Source organism: Equus caballus, chromosome 1 (genome assembly GCF_041296265.1).
Source record: "Equus caballus isolate H_3958 breed thoroughbred chromosome 1, TB-T2T, whole genome shotgun sequence".
NCBI lineage: Eukaryota > Metazoa > Chordata > Mammalia > Perissodactyla > Equidae > Equus > Equus caballus.
In genome coordinates, this window is record NC_091684.1 from 148,470,802 (window position 1) to 148,490,928 (window position 20,127).

At 36.7% G+C, this 20,127-nt stretch overlaps 1 protein-coding gene across 1 annotated transcript in view; it reads left to right on the plus strand.

Moving 5' to 3' along the window:
* Positions 1-20,127, plus strand: part of PRTG (protogenin) — a 117,579-nt gene that overhangs the window by 48,250 nt on the left and 49,202 nt on the right. Inside the window, exons 3-11 of the mRNA XM_023616918.2 lie at positions 2,476-2,620; positions 3,583-3,716; positions 5,397-5,534; positions 5,792-5,950; positions 6,543-6,702; positions 7,471-7,718; positions 10,035-10,199; positions 13,706-14,011; positions 14,906-15,094. Of these exons, the coding sequence (XP_023472686.1) occupies positions 2,476-2,620; positions 3,583-3,716; positions 5,397-5,534; positions 5,792-5,950; positions 6,543-6,702; positions 7,471-7,718; positions 10,035-10,199; positions 13,706-14,011; positions 14,906-15,094 (1,644 nt within the window). The remainder of the gene's footprint in view (positions 1-2,475; positions 2,621-3,582; positions 3,717-5,396; positions 5,535-5,791; positions 5,951-6,542; positions 6,703-7,470; positions 7,719-10,034; positions 10,200-13,705; positions 14,012-14,905; positions 15,095-20,127) is intronic.

Sequence of the window (20,127 nt, forward strand, 5' to 3'; positions counted from 1 at the left end):
GAACTACTGCTTTAAGGAGAAGTTAAACTATATTAGATATTTCAGTCTATAGAGAAGTAAAGGCTGGGGAAGAATAAGGTAAAATTCCCACTTTGAAGTCTGTAAATTGAATAGAAACTGGATTATCAATGACAGCCAGAACTCAGAGTCACCCCCTCACACACGGAGAAGGTAAATATGGGATCAGTAAAAGAAATCAGTACTTCATAAAGCAGACATTAGGCTTATGGAAACTTAGGTCCTAATCCTCCCCAAATATGAATGTATTTGACATAATTTTAGTTAATTATAGAAAGATAGACTTACCTTGTTATTGAGAAATCAGGCTTTTCTGAATGTGAATCTGATATTTTGAAGGTGAATATAACCATCTATTTCCTGATTCTAGTAGTTGGGTCATAGATTTGACCCAGAATGAAAATGTTTATAAATAGATTAACATCCCAGAAAGTGGTTACGGAAGTGACTAAAAAGAAAAACTGTATTGATTTTTAGCGTTTTTCTTGAATAGTGGTTCTCAAACATTTTAGTCTCACTCTTTATACCCTCTTATTATTAGAAAGTAAAACTGAGACATTTAAAAAATATTGATTAACTAATTTTAAAATGAAAATGATCCATTACATATTACAATAGCACATTTAATGAAACATAACCAATTTTCAAAGCAAAAAGATTTTATTGAGAGGGGTGGCATTGTTTTACATTTGTACAAATGTCTTTAACTTAATAGAAGAAGACAGCTGAGTGCCCACGCACGTCTGCGTCTGCACCGCGTCTGTTGCAGTATCGCCCTTCATGTAGCTACGGAAACCACTGTGCGCTCAAGAGAAATGAGAGTGAGAAGGGCAAATGATGATGATTATGAAAATGGTTTCACCTTGTGGATCCACTGATAAAAGCAGTTTGAGAGCCACTTTTCTTGAGGAAGTAGAAATTTTTTGTTACATACATGTATAAAGTTGTGCTTTACCCCCACTTCACCCTTTTTGGAAGTAGATGATCCTAAGAATATTTTCACCGTTATTCACTGGCTTTGTCCTGTACCTCTAAAGGCCTGTGACCCATTTACGGATTAGTGAAGCCAATTCCAAGGCAAAATTTGTTCCTCTGTGGCCTATTACCCTTTCCACTCTAATGAATCATAAGTCTTCTAGTCCTTATTCCCTCCAGTTTTTCCATAACTTCTCACTTTATTGATAAACTGTAAAGGCATATATATATATTTTTTTTTTTTTTTTTGAACTGGAGTCTGAGGAAGGGGAGTAAGACCATCATTGGGGCCCTTTCTTTATATCCTGAAAGACTTAGCAGAGGGAAGGAAAACCACACTATAACTTGGAGTCTGGACTCCATCAAAAAGTAAAACCGTGGACACTGACGACCAGTTCCTGGAGGCATGCCTAGAATGGCAAAGAAATATTATCTCTAGAAAATATCAACACTTCACGATTTATCTATCTCCACTTTGGAAATACACGAGTCTAAAAATAGTCTCTTGAGTCTCTCTACCTTGTATTCGTCAGACACACCATTTGTCTTCTCTCTCTCCTTTCTCATTCTGCTCCATCATTACCACCTTCATTAGATTCCAAACACAGAGTGACATATCTGTGTCCAGTAAGCACCAAGTCTTCTGTTTTCGTTAATATGTCTGTAGAATCTGACCATTCTCACTGCCACCACCCAGGTCCATCATTCCTATTTAAACAATCTGTGGGTCTTTAGACTTGAGGCTCTTCTTTTTTCAATCCATCCTGTGTAACAGTGCCTGATTAATTTTTCCCAGATATGACTATTATCCTGACACTCTTTTGCTCAAAAATTTTCAGTGATGTCTTAATTTGTACCATGGTATTAATCTGCTTTATCTCTGCTCTCATTCCACTCTTCCATGAACCCTTAATCTGAAATAGTCTACAGTAGTTAGTCCTGGTTGTTTCCTTACAGTCCTGTGAACACATCTCTCTCTTCTGTGCTTGCCTTCGTGTTATTCACTTGGGAATGTCTTGTTTTTTCCCCTTCCACCTAACCCAATGGATTCTTCAAAACTCAATTCAAAACAATCCCTGTAAATGGTTCTTATCTGTCTAATCTGTCTTTACCGATTTCCCTCTCCTCTGAAATACAGTAGTATTTGAAGCTTGTACTACGTAATTTGGTATGTAATTACATACCATCATTGTTTATTTGTTTCAGTTATGTTAATTTTTCTTCTCCAAGTAGGTCATAAGTTTCTTGAGAACTCATTTAGAATTTCATCCTGGGAAAGACTAGACTCCTTGAGCTGGGCAACTGTCTGGTGGTTTTTCCAAAATTATTCCCTAAATTATCTGTGTGTTGCCTGAGTTGGTCTTACCTCTGGGCAGGAGTTCAAGTCTGATAAATAATATCTAGCATAATGTTATTTCCAAGTATAGTGCAATATAATAGTACACGTGCTTATTCTGAATTTGTCAAACTTTTATCTTATAGCTATTTCTGCATTTGAAGTTCAACCAGTTTCTACTGAGGTCCAAGAAGGTGGAGTTGCTAGATTTGCATGCAAGATTTCATCAAACCCTCCTGCAGTCATAACATGGGAATTAAACCGGACAACCCTACCTGTAACTACGGACAGGTAAATGCAGCTTTTGTCTTTGGAGATGATGCAGGAGTAATGAAGACTTCCTCATGAGACTATACAGGGGGAAAGACCATTATGGAGCTCATTTTCATTTATGGTAGCAATAATCAACTTCTTGAAGACTTTACAAACTTAGGCAAAGATCATCAGTCTCTGGCACATGGGGCATAATTCCTGGCTTTTGGGTTCAGATCAGAATTCAGATAGCCTATCTTACTGCTTTGTTCTTTTCCTCAAACGTCTTTTCCAACCATGGGGCCACCTGAGTACCTGGATTGCAGCCCAAGGATTTAGGAAACCAAATTACATTTTCACTGCTGGCAATAGCAGTACTGGTGTGAGGGTATCCAATGTACACCCGGGTAGCTGCCCACTTCTTTCTCTACCTTCCATTTCCTAATCTCCTCTCGACTATATACGCACACTTGCACACATCCCTAGTGCTCTGAAGGTGTTGAGGTTTAAGGATCAAGAACTTGATAGCAACTTCAAAAAGTTTGATTCCTGTCCTCATGAGTAGCAAAAATCATTTGCTAAAATGGTAGGGCACTGAGATGGAAGAATTTATTCAAGGAAGTGCTTTTTAAAAAAAACTTATGTTCAGATGTGTCTTGGAGAATACATCAATATTAATAGGTGAGAAATCAGGAATTTGAAAAAATTATACTAAGGTCGAGACCACCAGTTAGCTAAATCTAAGGTATTACGTCAAATGAGACTCTGTAAAATTAGACTGATAGATTTTACAAACCACGTACTGCCTGATTATTTATGTGCTAGAGAGCTGTATTGACTCAAATGGGAACAGCTGAATCAAGCTAGTGTTTTAAAAGGTCTTTAAAGTATTGCATCTGGCACTTTAAAAAGGTTGAGTATATTAAATCTTACAGAATGTATGTTAAAATAAAATATAAAGGCTACTACAAAGAGTTTAATCATCTTTCTTCTCGTAACAGGATAACTACCCTGCCAACAGGAGTATTGCAGATCTATGACGTTGGCCACGGGGATGCTGGAAATTACCGTTGTGTTGCTGCTACTGTAGCCCACAGGCGTAAGAGTGTGGAGGCCTCTCTAACAGTGATTCCAGGTACCACACAGAAGTTGTTTTTTCAGTTTTTATTGGCCCAGCTATTAACTGTTCTCCTCTGTCTATAGCAGTATGCCATAAAGTAGTCCTTTATTTTCATTTAAATTAGTGTGCTCTATTTGGAAAATGGTCATTTTTTAATCTATTAACTCTTCTTTTATGGGCTAACTTGTTTTATGTTATATCAGTGTCTTTAAGAAAGATGGAATATTTGTTCTGTAAATATTTCACTTTTGTTTTTAAAATATAAAGTATAAAAAAGAGAATAATAATCATCCATTTCCACCAGAATTGTCCCTTGTCAGTAAAGATATATTTGTTTCCAGTTTGGTGTCTTTTTGTTTGTTGTTTTAAAAAAAATCATAATTTGCATTTTTTAAAATGATGCATGCTTATTATAAAGAATAATGTGTGTAAAAGTGAAAAATAGAAAATTTTTTGCATTAAACAATGTAAAAAAGTACAAAGATATAGGAGTGTCCCCAATTCCGGTATCCAGAAATTATCATTGTTAACAGTAAGTGAACATAACTTTATGTATTTTGCCATGCCATACATGAGTATAGTTAGAAGGGAAACAAACTAGAGAGATGAACATGAAGAAAGAAATACATACTTTATTAAGATAGAATTAGACATAGATGCTAGGTTTTATTTTTAACTAATTAATTTAAATTTACTTGAATATAGTGGAGGAAAACCTGGAGTAAAGACATTGTTGAACTTCACGTGTTTACTCTTCACAGGAGATATTACTTGCTAAATGATCCTTTAAGGTTAAAAAAAATCTTGAAAAACATTGAGACCGAAATTACGTTTTCAATGCTGTGTTTTAATTTCAGATAGTATCTGTTAGCTTCCTGGTAAGCAGATAAAGACAAAAGCACTGTCACACTCCTTCCCTTCTCCCCACTGTAACATAAATTCCTAACAAGATTACTGAAATTATTAAACTAATGTTTGAATCCCAATTAAAAGTGAATGAGGGGCCGGCCCGGTGGCGCAGTGGTTAAGTGCACACATTCCACTTTGGCGGCCCGGGGTTTTACATGGCACCGCGTGGCACGCCGTGCTGTGGTAGACGTCCCACATAAAAAGTAGAGGAAGATGGGCACGGATGTTAGCTCAGGGCCAGTCTTCCTCAGTAAAAAGAGGAAGATTGGCAGATGTTAGCTCAGGGCTAATCTTCCTCAAAGAAAAAGGTCAATGATATGGAAACAACCTAAATGTCCATCAACTAAGTGAATAAATAAAATGTATTCTGTCCATATAATTAAATATTATTCTGTTATGCTGAGTGGAAAGAAACTGGTCACAAAAAGCTGTAAAAATGTATGCTTCCTTTTTTATGAAATACCTAGAATAGGCAAATCCAGAGAGACAGGAAGTAGTTTAGTGGTTGCCGGGCTATGGGGAGAGGAGACTGGGGAGTCTAATGGTTATAGAGTTTCTTTTTGGGATGATGAAAATGTTCTTAAATGATTGTGGGAATAGTTGCACAACTCTGAAAATACTAAAAATCCTTGAATTATACACTTAAAATGGGTGAGTTGTTTATTATGTGAGTTATATCTCAATAAGGTTGTTTTTTAAAAAAGTGAATAACTTAAGAATATTTTAGCTCATTTTACTTATCTTATTTTTAATTTATTTTTATATTCTGCCTTTTCCTCCCCAAAGCTAAGGAGTCTAAATCCTTTCACACACCAACCATTATAGCAGGTCCACAGAATATAACGACATCTCTTCATCAGACTGTTGTTTTGGAATGTGTGGCCATTGGAAATCCCAAACCAATCATTTCTTGGAGCCGTCTTGGTAAGTCTTCTCAGGAAAAAAAAGTCTTCTTTAAACTTTGTTCCTTCAAATGAAACTCATAAAATGTTTATTTTATATACAAAACACATGTTTGGCATTTAAGTGGCCTTTCTTTTAACTTTTTGACATTTCAGTGTGTAGAGAAAAAGTTCTGGTATAGAGAACTTTATGCTTTTATGATATAATTGGATAGAAAATTTTTGACATAATTTTAGATCATATGTTACATTGACAACTGAAGTATCTCTTTGAAATAGATCACAAGTCCATTGATGTCTTTAATACTCGGGTACTTGGAAATGGTAATCTCATGATATCTGATGTCAAGCTGCAACATGCTGGAGTATATGTTTGTCGGGCCACTACCCCAGGCACACGAAACTTTACTGTTGCCATGGCAACGTTAACTGTATTAGGTATGTTTTCTTGCATTCTTACATTTTAACCTTTGCTGTTTTATTTCATTCATAGCTTACCTCCACCTTTCTTGAATTTTGTAGCATTGATAGGAAGCATCGTAACCCAAGGATGAATTTTAGGAGAAAATTAAAGCCCTATGTTAAAATATAACTGTCATTCTGAAGTTATCATCCTGCTTGCCTGCATATCATTATGTTCCTTTATTTAAGCTTCCCTTTTGTCTCCTTCTCACCCGCCCACAAATCCATATACCCATTCACCAATCTAAAAATCTAATCTGTTGATTGTCTATATGCATTCGTAAGTGGCTCTGTATTGGGCTTAGTTAAGTAGGATTATGGTACACATATTTATAGTGTGTTTATATAGGTGGTCTCTGTAGGGAAAGTCTGGAGGAAGTAGGCATCTAACTGAACCAGGCAGGGAGAAGGCATCTGGATAGATATATGTAGAGTGTAGACAGGAGGCTCGGAATGTCAGATATTTTCAAGGATGGGACTTGTGTCATTTGCTGTACTCTTCCTTGACTCTTTGTATCATTCCTATTGGGACTATAGAAATACTTTTTTCTTTTTTCTTTAAAAATAGCTCCTCCTTCATTTGTCGAATGGCCAGAAAGTTTAACGAGGCCTCGAGCTGGCACTGCTCGATTTGTATGTCAGGCAGAAGGAATCCCCTCACCCAAAATGTCATGGTTGAAAAACGGAAGGAAGATACATTCAAATGGTAGAATTAAAATGTACAACAGGTAGGCTATGTTACTTTGCTGCTATTTTAGATAAGATATAATGGCTTTAGTAATGTGTACATGAAATGTTTATAATTGCAACATCAGATACCTAAATTATCTTGGTGTTTTAAACTAAAATAAGAAATTAAAATTATATCCTTAGCACACCTTAGATCTTTTGTATTTTATATGTGGGTTGTGAAAGTGGTAGATTTTAATGAAATGAATGATAGTTCCCCAGACCTGGGTTCTAGAGCTCGTAAGCCACTAGCTAAGTTATTAGCAAGCATATTAACCTGTTGGGGTCTCAGTTTCTTCTTCCATAAAATGAAGAAATTAGAAGGAAGTAATTGAAACTCTAAGAATTCCTCCACAATTCAAACTTAATGATTTTAAGAACTCATTTTTATGAATCTTCTTGTAACATTCTCATATATTGAGCAAAACTTTAAAAATTTTTGTTGACCTGAATTTTATGTAACCTTACAATATTATATAAATTAGATGCTATTACAGAGTAGTATACTTTCTCAAGAAAAACCAAATTTTTAGTAAAGATTAAGCTGTCACCTAAAGCAAACAGGATTTGGATATCACAAGTACTCACTTATGTAGACTCAGAAAATGAGTAATTTTAAGCAAGTCATATAGATTTTTCAGTAAGGCTGATTACACGGTTTTTGTTCTTAGTAACTTTTGTCATTTAAAATGAGAGTGCACTTAGCAATAGTTTATTTTACATCATTCTTAGAATTTTTCACAGAAATAATTTTTTTCTTTCCTCAGTAAATTGGTAATTAACCAGATTATTCCTGAAGATGATGCTATTTATCAGTGCATGGCTGAGAACAGTCAAGGATCTATTTTATCTAGAGCCAGACTGACTGTAGTAATGTCAGAAGACAGACCCAGTGCTCCCTATAATGTGCATGCTGAAACCATGTCAAGTTCAGCCATCCTTTTAGCTTGGGAGAGGCCACTTTATAATTCAGACAAAGTCATCGCTTATTCTGTGCACTACATGAAAGCAGAAGGTAAGCAGTTTGAGGAGTGTTTTTATTTTTTTATTATTTTTATTTTTTCTTCTTCTCCTCCCTACAGCCCCCCAGTATGTAGTTGTATCTTGTAGTTATGGTCCTTCTGGTTGTGCTGTGTGGGACACCTCCTCAGCATGGCCTGGTGAGCGGTGCCAGGTCCGCGCCCAGGATGCGAACTGGTGAAACCTGGACCACTAAAGCGGAGCGCACGAACTTAATCACTTGGCCACGGGGCTGGCCCTGAGGAGTGTTTATTTTTAAGTACTACTTGCTATCAAGGATTTGTTTTCAGTGTGAATGATGTCTCACATAATCCACAAAATGTTTTTGAAGTTCTATGGCATTTATGTCTCTTAATAAAATAATCTATCACCTGTCTATCAATTTTTGCTAAATTTTTCTTGTACATGTTGTGTGTATAAGTATACTTTAAGATTTTTCTGTCTAGACTTATCACCTGTGCCTGCTAAAAATTACAAGAGTGGTATACTTAGGAATTTTATTCTGGCCAAGATATAAATTCCTTAACTAAGACTTAATATACCAACTTAAGCATGCAGTTAGATAGCAGCAATGGTGTAATTGCTTAATAAAATAGTATGGTGAACTCTAGTCACTATAGCCTGTTATTTTTAAGAGGGAAAGTAAACATTATCAAATTCCCCAGAATTTGATTTTATATATTTTGAATGTTTTCTGAAATCGTATAGAACTCTCTGAAAATTGAACAGGACACTACTCTTTATTGCTATCTCATTTATTATATAAAAGTAGAAATCAAATCTATCTTAAAATTTTTATTCAGAACTCTTAGTTCCATTTCTGGAATCTATTTTATCCTCCTATTTTCTTTTGGCAAAAAAAAAAAAAAAATAGAGGAAAAGGAAAAAATACTTATAAATCCTAGAGATTTCTGTATTGGTTTCTCATAGAAACCACAGTGGAGGTTTAGTTGTATACACAGACAGCCTAGCTTTTTTGCAGTAGATGTTAAAAAACATTCAAACCCCTAAAGAATGGTGATAGAATAAAATTGTGTGTAGAAACAGGTGGTTTGTTGTTGTTTGTTTTTTGTACTTTGAAGTAGTATTTTGAAAAGGAATATTTTGAATTTAAATCAGGGTTCATGGTAGCAAGAAGAATGAAAGTCTGCTAACTGAGCATGTTGGAGTATGTTAATTCCCTTTTTAGAGATTTAGGAAGGTAAAAGGAATGCTGGTTTTGGTGGAGACCGCTCTCGTTTGCTATTATGGTTGTTTCATTAGAGCCTCCCCATGCGGCTCAGTGGTCTATTCAGGGACCGAACAAGGCTTTTTAATTCGAACTCAAGGACCTTGTTTGGTAGGTCAGAAATCGCACCATGCAGTTCCTAATTAACGAGCCATTAGCCAGTCTGTTGTGAAATGCCTGTAATCTTGTCTAATTAAAATGCTATCAAGTTAATTCAGAAATGTGGGAAAACTTAATAGTGGAATTTGCCTTCTGTTTTGTTTATAAATCCAGTGTGGGGAGAAGGGGCTCCGTCCTTAGAGAGTTTTGATTAAGTTGACATGCATTTGCTGTGAATTGTTCGCAAAGCACAGTAGCTGCCTGTGCTCTTGTTCCGCTTTACAGGTTTGCTCTGTAGGAATTAAATGCCACAAAGACAAATCCTCTTCTATACCTTGCCATGCATATTTTATTAAGATTTTATGGCTGAGAGTTTTTTCCTCTTTGGGGGAAAAAAAAAAGAAAACTCATTGTGGAACAAAGGGTTTCGAAGCACGTTCTGTGCCTCCCAGTTCTTTTGCTTTCAGTATAAATAAAAGAACAACTTGTGTCAGTCAAATTTAATAGAATCTCTAGGGGCAAAATGAGATCTTTTGCAGGACAACTTTTGGTATGGTTTGTTTTTATAAAGAGTAAAGCCATTACATTCCCTACTGTCTCTCCATTTATATTTAAAAGAAAAAAGCAGCCATGAGTTTAAGTAAAATTTACCCTGGCATGAGCTACAGTATTCTGTAGTGTTAAGCTCTGTTGTGTTACTGTTTTATATCGTCTCTGCTGTGGGTTTGACTAGATGTTAAATGAAATTTAGAGAAGATTAATTATTTTCAGTTTGATTTATTCGAGAAAAATGCAAACTAGTGGCTTGTAGCAAGACATGGTTACTTTTAGAAAATAAAGACCTTCTTATTCACCTTTTTTAAATGATCACCAAAGAATAACAGACATTAGACCCAAGGAGCAGTGTTTCACAGTGAAGGAAAATGGTCTTGTTAATTTTATTTTGAATATTCATAATTTTTAAACACTGATTCTTTAATGTAGGTTTAAATAATGAAGAGTATCAAGTAGTCATCGGAAATGACACAACTCATTATATTATCGATGACTTAGAACCTGCCAGCAATTATACTTTCTACATTGTGGCATATATGCCAATGGGAGCCAGCCAGATGTCCGACCATGTGACACAGAATACTTTAGAGGATGGTAAGGAAACATGATTCTAGGTCATTTAAATATGAACATTCATATGTTTAATCCATTTCAGTGAATAGATGTGTTTTAAATTAGAGAAAATATCCCCTTTTTGGTTATAAAAGCACGTGTGTTAAACAGGCTAACCTACCATTTTAAATATAACTCGCTTTTTGACAGTAACAAGATAAGGATAAACACTTGTTTATGATCTGTGATATAAATCTTAATAATAAAATTCTTGTATTATCATTATTTTTTATTCAAGTTTCCTTGTTTAAATTGTAAATACATTGCAATTTTTTTTTACTGAATAGAAGAAAGTGTGAGAGTCTCTAGGCGTGAATAAATATGACAGTTACATATGGAGTGTGTGTAATGACTGCACGTCAGAAATATTGGACTTCTGAAACTGAGAGTTTATGAAATTTAGTACTTGTCAGTTAAAAAAAATTCTTAGGTAATCAGATAGCAGTTGGTTTATTTTTAGATACAATATGCTTATTCTACTTAAAGAAGAAAGTATTACTCATTCAGTTTGTTACCTGGTGGTGGGTTAGAAATTGAGTTGCAGTCCATTTGAGGGCAAGCCTCCATATACTCCTATGATGGTGGGAAATTCCATCCACTAAGATAGTCCTGGAGAGCTGATCTCCTCCTCTGACTTTTCATCTCTCTCTCTCTCTCCAGGGCTCTGGAAGGCCTGTTTTTCACCCTGCAGAGTGAAAAGGGAATTATTAAACATATACTTAATTATACTATTCTACCTTTACAAATGTTTTCTTATCCTCAAGAAATAGTCCACCCTTAGTTTTCAAACATTTTTATATTAACGATTCCCAAATCTTTTTATTTGTTCATTTGGTCCTAGATCTCATACTTAGATCTCTATAATGCCACTTATTTAGATGTTTATAAGTTCAGAGTTTGATTAAATGAAAAAATTATCACTTATCTGGATGCTGAATTCCATATTTCAGTTTTCATTTAAGAGTCTGTTCCATTTTAGAATGAGCCATAATACACATGACCTCTCTAGTTATCTCATTACATTTGACAACCTCTGACATGTCTGTCTAAGTTGAAACAGGCTAGTGTTTTGTTTTGGGTATTTTTGCTGTATAAGGAGTATTCCCCCTATATCCTTGAGGAAAATAAATCTAAGCATAGCAAGCTACTTGTTAAAGCTTGCGAATTCCAGTTAAGTTAGGATCTCAAAAGTTTTTCTCCTTTAAACCTTTCCTTACTCTGCAACTTTTTTATTTAATGAAGTTTCATATAGCTTTCTGGATAATATACAGACCTTTTGACAATGCTTTTCAAATTTCTTCACTGATGTCTTCCCATTGCCTAAGCCCATATTTCTCAAACTGAGATGTGTGGGTCTCCGAGGTGCACAGCAGTGCACAGCAGATACAATGAACACTTGTGGAGCTCTTAGCCCTGACTGTTCTAAAAACCTTCCCTACATTATCTCATTTAATCCCTACATAACCCCGCAATAGGGGAACTATAGTTATAGAAGAGATTGGGGATAAGAATGTGGGCTCGGGGCTGGCCCGGAGGCGCAGCGGTTAAGTTCGCGCATTCTGTCTCTCATCGGCCCGGGGTTCACCGGTTCCAATCCCAGGTGCGGGTATGGCACTGCTTGGCACACCATGCTGTGGTAGGCGTCCCGCTTATAAAGTAGAGGAAGATGGGCACGGATGTCAGCTCAGGGCCAGGCTTCCTCAGCAAAAAGAGGAGGATTGGCAGTAGTTAGCTCAGGGCTAATCTTCCTCAAAAAAAAAAAAAAGAATGTGGGCTCTGTATGGTCTGCCCAGATCTGCTCCTTCACTTAGAAGCTGTGTGACTTTGGGCAAGTGATTTGACCTCTTTGTACCCCAGTTTCCTCAGATATAGCAATGATAATGCCACTTCCTTCATCGAGTTTTTGTGAGAATTAATGAATTCATACACATAAAGGACTCAGAAGTGCTTCATAAATTGATTGTCCCTTTTCCATCTATTGTTTAATTCATTCAACAGATATTTAATGAGTACCTGCTATGTGCTATTCAGTATTTAGTTGTGAACAAAAGAGAGAAAAATTGTCTCTGACTTTGTAGAGCTTTCTTTCTAGTGGGAGAGGGGCAGAAGAACAAGGCAAACAGTCAGTTATATACTGTGTTAGATAGTGGTAAGTGTTGAGGAGAAGGGGAAAAAGCAGAGAAGGGAGTATGAAACATTGGGATGGTTTGAAACTTTAGACAGAGTCACCAAAGTGGGGCTCCCTGAGTAGGTGACATCTGAGTGAAGGCCTGAAGTAATTGAAAGTGAGGGAGCTGGCCAGGCGGATGACTGGGGGAAGCACATTCTAGGCAGAGGAAGTGGAGTTTGCTAAGGGCCTGAAGCACAAGCATGGCTGGAGTGGAGGGGGCGAGTGGAAAGCAGTCGGAGATGAGGCAGAGAATTAATGAGGAGCCGGCCATGTAAGGATAGGGGTTTGTGTGAAGCCACAGTGAAGACTGGCTTTTACTTTGAGTGAAATGGGAGCTGTTTTGAGCAGAAGAGTGACAAGATCTGACTTGCATTTTAACAGCTAATGTGCTGAGAATAGATGCTAGGGACAGGGGCAGAAGCAGGGAGATCTGGTAGGAGGCTGTCACAATGATAAAGGTTAAAGAGGATGGTGGCAGGGACCAACAGGGTGGCAGTGGAAGTGGTGGAGCCTCAGGGTTGAATGTGGAGTCGGTGGAGGAGTCAAGGATGACACCAAGTCAAGGATGACACTTGATCAGCTGGACATGTAATTGCCATTAACTGAGATGGGAAGGACTGTAGAGGGAGCTATTATTATTATCCTCATTTTATATCCGAAGGAGTTCATTTGGCCAAGATCACACAGTGGACTAGGTGGTAGAACAAGGATGGAAGCACACAGAGGCTAACTCTAGAACCCGTCCTAACTCCTAATCCTAGTCTGCCTTCCAGGGTACTTGCCTCGTTTTCCTGGAGTACAGGTTGTATTCAAATTATTTAGAGGAAAAACGTTTTTTCATATTAAACGCCATATATCATAAGTAGGAAGACAAAATTCACACTAATTTTTAAGATGCAACTCTTACACTGTCAAATATTGTTTGCCAGGTTAGAACCCTCGTGTCCTGAGCTTCCTCACTCTTGCATAATTCTCTCTTCCTTATTCCTAAGTCATTTTGGTGGGATTATTTGAGAAGTATTCTCATATTTGTATGAGTATTAAGTCATCTCATATTCATCCCCAAAACCAATAAAACAATCACAACAATAATGGTGAAAACCTTGTTTTCTTTGGTTTTCTATACTTGGTCCTTCTTTATTATTTTTCCTTCTTTTTTCTGGTTTGTAGTCTGACAGAAAACCTCTGCTAGGGCTGAAAGTATCTATTTTGTCTGATGTTACGTGTTGCTATTAAGAGAATTCAATAAATACTGGTGTGCTGATTGACAATTTTGATTGTAAATATTTATAAGCAAGCTGTTTTCTCGTATGAGCAGTTCCCCTGAGACCTCCTGAAATTAGCTTGACAAGTCGAAGTCCCACCGATATTCTCATCTCCTGGCTGCCAATCCCAGCCAAATACCGGCGGGGCCAAGTGGTGCTGTATCGCCTGTCCTTCCGCCTCAGCACTGAGAATTCCATCCAAGTTCTGGAGCTCCCGGGGACCATGCATGAGTACCTTCTGGAGGGCCTGAAACCTGATAGTGTCTACCTGGTGCGGATTACTGCTGCCACCAGAGTGGGGCTGGGAGAGTCGTCAGTGTGGACTTCACACAGGACACCCAAAGCTACAAGTGTGAAAGGTAAATTTCTAAAGACTATTGAGGAAGAATACGAGTCCCTTTTTGCATAGGACTTGTTGTATAAAACTTTTGGTTACACTATTAGTTTGCTTAATAAATCCTTCAGAGACAGATTGGTCCAAATCAAACTGAATTGCCAGAAGTTACATATTAATAGAGACCTAATTTATATTTTGCCATATTTTTTGTTTGTTTTTGGTGAGGAAGCTTGGCCCTGAGCTTACATCTGTGCCAATCTTCCTCTTTTTTTTTTTTTTTTGCTTGAGGAAGATTGTCCCTGAGCTAGCATCTATGCCAACCTTCCTCTACTTTGTATGTCGGATGCTGCCACGGCATGGCCTGAGTGTTGTGCAGGTTTGCACCCGGGATGCAAACCCGCACACCCCAGGCCGCAGAAGTGAAGCATGCAAACTTAACCACTGCACCACTGGGCTGGCCCCTCCATATGTTTTTTAAATCATCAGTTTAATAGTAAGACCATAAGACTAGGGAGTTCTATGCTCTCCTATTTTACTAATGTGGAATTTAACATGACTGGTTATATTGTTGTTGTTAATTGATTAATAATACTTGTTCATCTATCACAGAAGAATATTGGATGTTCAAAATTAGTACTTAACTGCCTCTTTGAAAAAAATTAAAATATACAAATATAGATATTTTGTTCTTATTTTCACATAAGGTCTATGTAGTCTTTTTTTATATAGTATTTGATGTTTTCAATTCTGTGTCAAAGTTTAATACCATTGTGAAATTTTGAGAGGTAGGTTAAGGTATAATAGTTGGAATTGAACTTTTTTGAAGCTGTTGGCTTAAGACCGAGATCTGCCTATCCTGTGTTTTCATGTGAATTATAGATTTTTTTATACTTACATTTCTGGTGGATTTTTCTAGCCCCTAAATCCCCAGAGTTACATCTGGAGCCTCTGAACTGTACCACCATTTCTGTGAAGTGGCAGCAAGATGCTGAGGACACAGCAACCATTCAGGGCTACAAGCTGTACTACAAGGAAGAAGGGCAGCAGGAGAATGGACCCATTTTCTTGGGTACCAGTGACCTTGTCTACACTCTCAGTGGTTTAGGTGAGTGAGCCCGTGCTGCGCTTTTCCTTTTTCCCTTCCTCTCAGACCAATTTGGGGAAAGTGGTTGGATGTATGGCGCAAAAACTGACTTAGTGGCAAAAGGAAAATAATTGCCTTTACTATAGCACTGTGTATATCCTATTGCTTAAGTCAGCGACTGGTCTTTGACTCACTGTTGTGAGTAAACTGGCAAAATGTCACATAACTATGTTATCTTTCTTTCTTTCCCCCACTGCTGGGCATCTGCGTTTCTTTCTAAAGTTTACTTCTGGTGGAGTGAGATCCTGATCAATTATTGTGGGGGTGTGGTGGATGTAGAATAGGAATGTAAAATAAGAATATCACCAAATGATCAGACAAGACACAATAATTAAGGTTTAGGTTAGAAATTGCCTGAGAGTGCTATGTAGGTGCATTATTTTACGTGTGTAAAATATATGTAAATTATGCACCAAATAATGCTCTTACATATGACCCATGTAAGTGTAAATATTTATGTAGCTCTAATGCAGAAACACTAGAGGAAAATGCACTTAACTTTGTGTTTGGGTTCATCAGAGTTCTGAAAGACTTTTTATTCCCTGTTCGTGCTATCTTTGCAGAGTGAAAGAATTTCATGATGTAAGCGTGTTTAAAAGGAAGTAAAGAAATCTATATCTGCAATAAACACATACAAACAGATATATACTCAAGGTGTAAAATGCGTACCTAGCCAGTTGTGGCTTGTGAGTAGATTTTCACCCTTAAGTACAAAGCAGAAACTTTAATTATGATTACCAAACAAATTCCTACTGAATTATTACTGCACCTTCCGCACATATTGGACTTTTACAAAAACACCCTGGCCTTCCCTGTCACAGACTGCCCTTTGCAATACGGGAAGGGAAGGGGCACAGTGGTCCCGCCATGGGCTTCTCCATTTACTTTCTTGACCTCACGGCAGCACAAGCTGTGAGAGCAGCATTTGACTTTAGTCCCTGTGCAGTGAGAAGCAGTGGTGGGAATCCATTTTTCAGGCACAGGGACACACAACCCCATCCTCTGGTTCTTTGCCATAGTTCTCCAGATGACATTTTGCATATAATCTTGTTTTGTTGGATTTTAATTTAATCTGCATTTGGTTAAATAAGTTTCACTATTGATCTCTGTCACACAGCTTTATAAACGACGAGAAGTTACATATGTTTCAGGGTGACCTTCCTTAAACCATTGATACTGAGATGGTGTTAGCCCAGCCCACTACCACCCAAGTCAGCAACATTTATTTCTAGCCATGGCTTCTCAGTGTGCTCTCCTTTTTCATATGCATATAATTTATTCAAGCAAATTTTACTTAGTATCGAGTAAGAAACAGCATTTTGGACAATTGTTGATGAAAAAAACCACACATCAAACTCAATGCTTCCAATAAATAGGTTGAAGATACAAAAAAAAATAGCTTCATAGAACACTCTTCCTAAACATATAGGTAGCTTATTCTAAGTAGATGAATAATTTATTAGAAAAAAAAATAATGCTCTGCTTGTGAAAAGATTAAAAAAACATTTAATTAAAAGTTTGTCAATTAAAAACAATTCTTTAAAATTTAAAAATTTTCTACAGGTGCATGTATATATAAAGAACACGACCCACTGATCTTTGTTGGAATTTTTTGTCATCTCTCAATAGTAGTTTTCAATACTATAAACCTTTATTTCCGCCTTTGTTTTAAAAATAAATTGTCTGTGTTTTTATGTTGTAAAATCCTTTGTGTATGCTATTTGGGGTAATTCAGCTTAAAATCACTTTATAATGCATAAACAAGGCAATAATTTTGTTATAGTCAGCATACTTGTCTATTAAAGTAGCTGCATGTTTCCTGCCTGTGGCATTAGACTGAGTGGTTGGACTAATGGCAGTGCAGGGTAACAGGGAACTCTGTCCCAGCTGTAGGGCTTGCTTGTTAGACAGCAGGTTGTGCACCCCTGCAGTTGCCGAGTCATGGCTGGACCGGCTGACTAGCGGGGATGCAGTTGTGTGGATTCAGGCATTGTACAGCTGCTGACTAGATCACCTGTTAGATGCCTTTTAATCCTGAGAGCCCTAGAATCTAGTCTTCCTTTTCTAGAACATCACTGTTGGGGCCTAGCCAAGCTTATAGCAAGCGAATGGGTTTAACTCACTAAGCAAGTGTTAACAGCTCGCACTCCTTTCCTTCTTATTTTTGGCTATTGAGAGGGCAGTATCTTCTGTTAACTGGAGAACTGACCATCTGTGACCATTTTTAGCGAGAGCATCTGGCGGTAGCTGCCTGTTTAACAGAGAGTGATGTGTCTAGAGGGCAGTAGGTTAAGGGAACCCTATCTGTGTCCTGCATGGTGAATACTTGCTTTCACTGAGCTTTTGCACATTAAAGGCATTCTAACTGGGACTAGATTTATTAAATGGGCTCAGAAATGAAATTTAAATGCTTCTGTTTGCTGATTCAATGTCAATTTGAGCAAACTGATGTCTCAAAATTTTATTTTCATACTAATGCCCATTCTGTTGCCCTAATACACATCCTTTTGTTTCCACTTCTGGTAATTAAATTTTCAATTAAAAAGTATGTTATTGGAACACGTTCTCCTTAGTAACACATACAGTCCTTTGTTTCTAAGAGAAATAAATAAACGAATGAATTTATATCTTTCAGTTCGTTTAACAAGCATTTTTATTTTTCTCGGTAAGACATTGTACCACTAGATAAAATGTTGTAACACTGTAACCTCTGCTTAAAACAAGAAGGACTAAACCCAAAGATTTCAAATTGAGTGCCTTGTCCAGTTTTCTCCCAAATTTCTGTTTAAATTTAATTGTTCTTAGTAATGAAAGTTATTTTAGAAAATTTTACTCTAAACTCTCAAAGCTCGCTCAGTTCCTGTGTAGAGCATTTTGTTTTTTAAAGTGGCTAAAAAGATTCTCTTGTCTTTATTAGTACAATATAAATACTAGCAGAGCAGGGGGAGTATTTTGCTGTTGCTGGTTCTAGTTTAATAATTTTAAATACACAGTTTGATTTTAATTAGAAGTGGTTTACTCTTGGGGAGCTGGGAAAAAAGCGTTAGGATTGTGATTGAATGTTCATGTGATTTGTTCTCAGTTGTGTTTTGAGGTTTTCTTCAAGATTTTATTTGCCTCTTGGTAGTGATTATTTTCATTTAGATTTTTTTTCTTGGCACTTCCAATGTTTAGCTTAATTTTAAGTAGAATTTTAAAACATTTGTTACGTTTATCACACAAAAACCTGAAGCAAAACTAACAGCACACTTGTATTCCCTGATAATAGACTAATTGAAATAACTTGTTCTTTTTTGTCTGTTTATTTCAGAGATTGGCTTCAAATTCTGAAGTTAGGATTTCTCATTGCAAAAGAACTATTTTCACATGCTGTCAGAAACTGTTCTTAATTGTTCTGTCTTTACATAATAGAGTGAAAATGGGGATTATTTAGATGGTGCTATTGTTAGTTTAGCATTTAGGATGCTGATAGTAGATAATCTTTAGCTTCTGTTTTGCCAAAGGGCTTGTGCTATTAAATTTCACAGCAATCATGATTAGTGAGCATGAGATTTAGCACCAATTATAAAGATCCAAAATATTTCAAATCATTAGTAATGTTTGTGGATCACTTGCACACCTTCAAAACTCACACATCTTTTTTTGAGAAATCCAAACTTGGAACTCCCAGTTACTGCTAGGGAGTAGGAGGGGAAAGAAACAGTCCCTGGTTAATAATGTAATTTTGGAGTCCCTTAGCCAGTTTGTATGGAGACATGGTAGAATTAAGTCAGATTTCTGGGTGTTATCTTTTACCATACTAGAATAGGATTTGGTGGTGTGGTTACGTATCCCAAGAAAGAAAATCAAAAACTACCACTGGTGGAGCCAAATTGATACAACTGGAGGGAGTTATAATCTTTCCCTTAGTCAAGGCAGGACAAGATTTTGTGGTATCAAAGAGACTTATTTTGTCAGAGGAGGTTCACTGTGCAACTTACTATAATAGTGATTTTGTTTCGAAGAGAATTAGAATCACTCAATTTAGGAAATATGAAAGTCACATTTTGAGGCAAGCCAAAATCTTTTCAGAGACTGTGTTCCCTCATTCCTCTCACACAAGGAAGCCTTAGATAACACTCAGAAAATCTTTGAAAACATCCTACAGGTGAAAATCCTTATATTGTGGTTGTTTTGCAGTATCCCGGCTGCACCTTTAAAACAGAGTCAAAAATAACTATATTATAACAAAATCTTACTAATCATGAATAGTTTCAGGTATATCTTTTCATACTGACTTTTAGCCTATAAATTCATTTGAGATAATCTGATGCCTTGGTATCAACTGCCAGCCCAAATATCGTTATAGATGCCAGGATTCTTCTGTTCTAAAGTAACATGTGATCAACGACACGTGTCATTAAGCATTCTTTCTAGATTAGGTTTGACTTTACAAAGCAGCACTGGTTTCTGTGAGGTCACTTTGCATTTATTTATTAACAGACCATTTTTAGGATTGGTGTAAATATTCCATTAACACTATTGCTGTCACTTACCACAAGCAAGATCTTTGGGGACATACCTCACATTTTTTTTTTTTTGCCTGTCTTCAGTTCTTCCTATGCTTTACCACAGTTTATTTCTACTTTCAGTGGAAGTAGTTCCTTTGAACAGTATCTGATTGCACTGTTTCATTCTTTCCTCTCAAAGAATTACAAATAAATTTACTTAGCTGAAGTCAGTGGACTTTTTCAAGGAATGATTTTGGAAACCACGTACTATGTAGGCCATAAAACTGATAAAGTGTGAGTACAAGTTAAAACTAAGGGAACATTTGATGAGCATTGTATTGCCCTTCACTATGAAATATCTTTTAAGTTACCTTCTGTTACTTTGTTTTTAGTCTATTATCAAGCTAAAGCATGTTGCAACTTCAACACAGGCTTTAGCAAGTACTCAACTATTTTTTCTTAATGTATCAAGAGAACAAAAATTTTTGAACAATTAATTCTCTG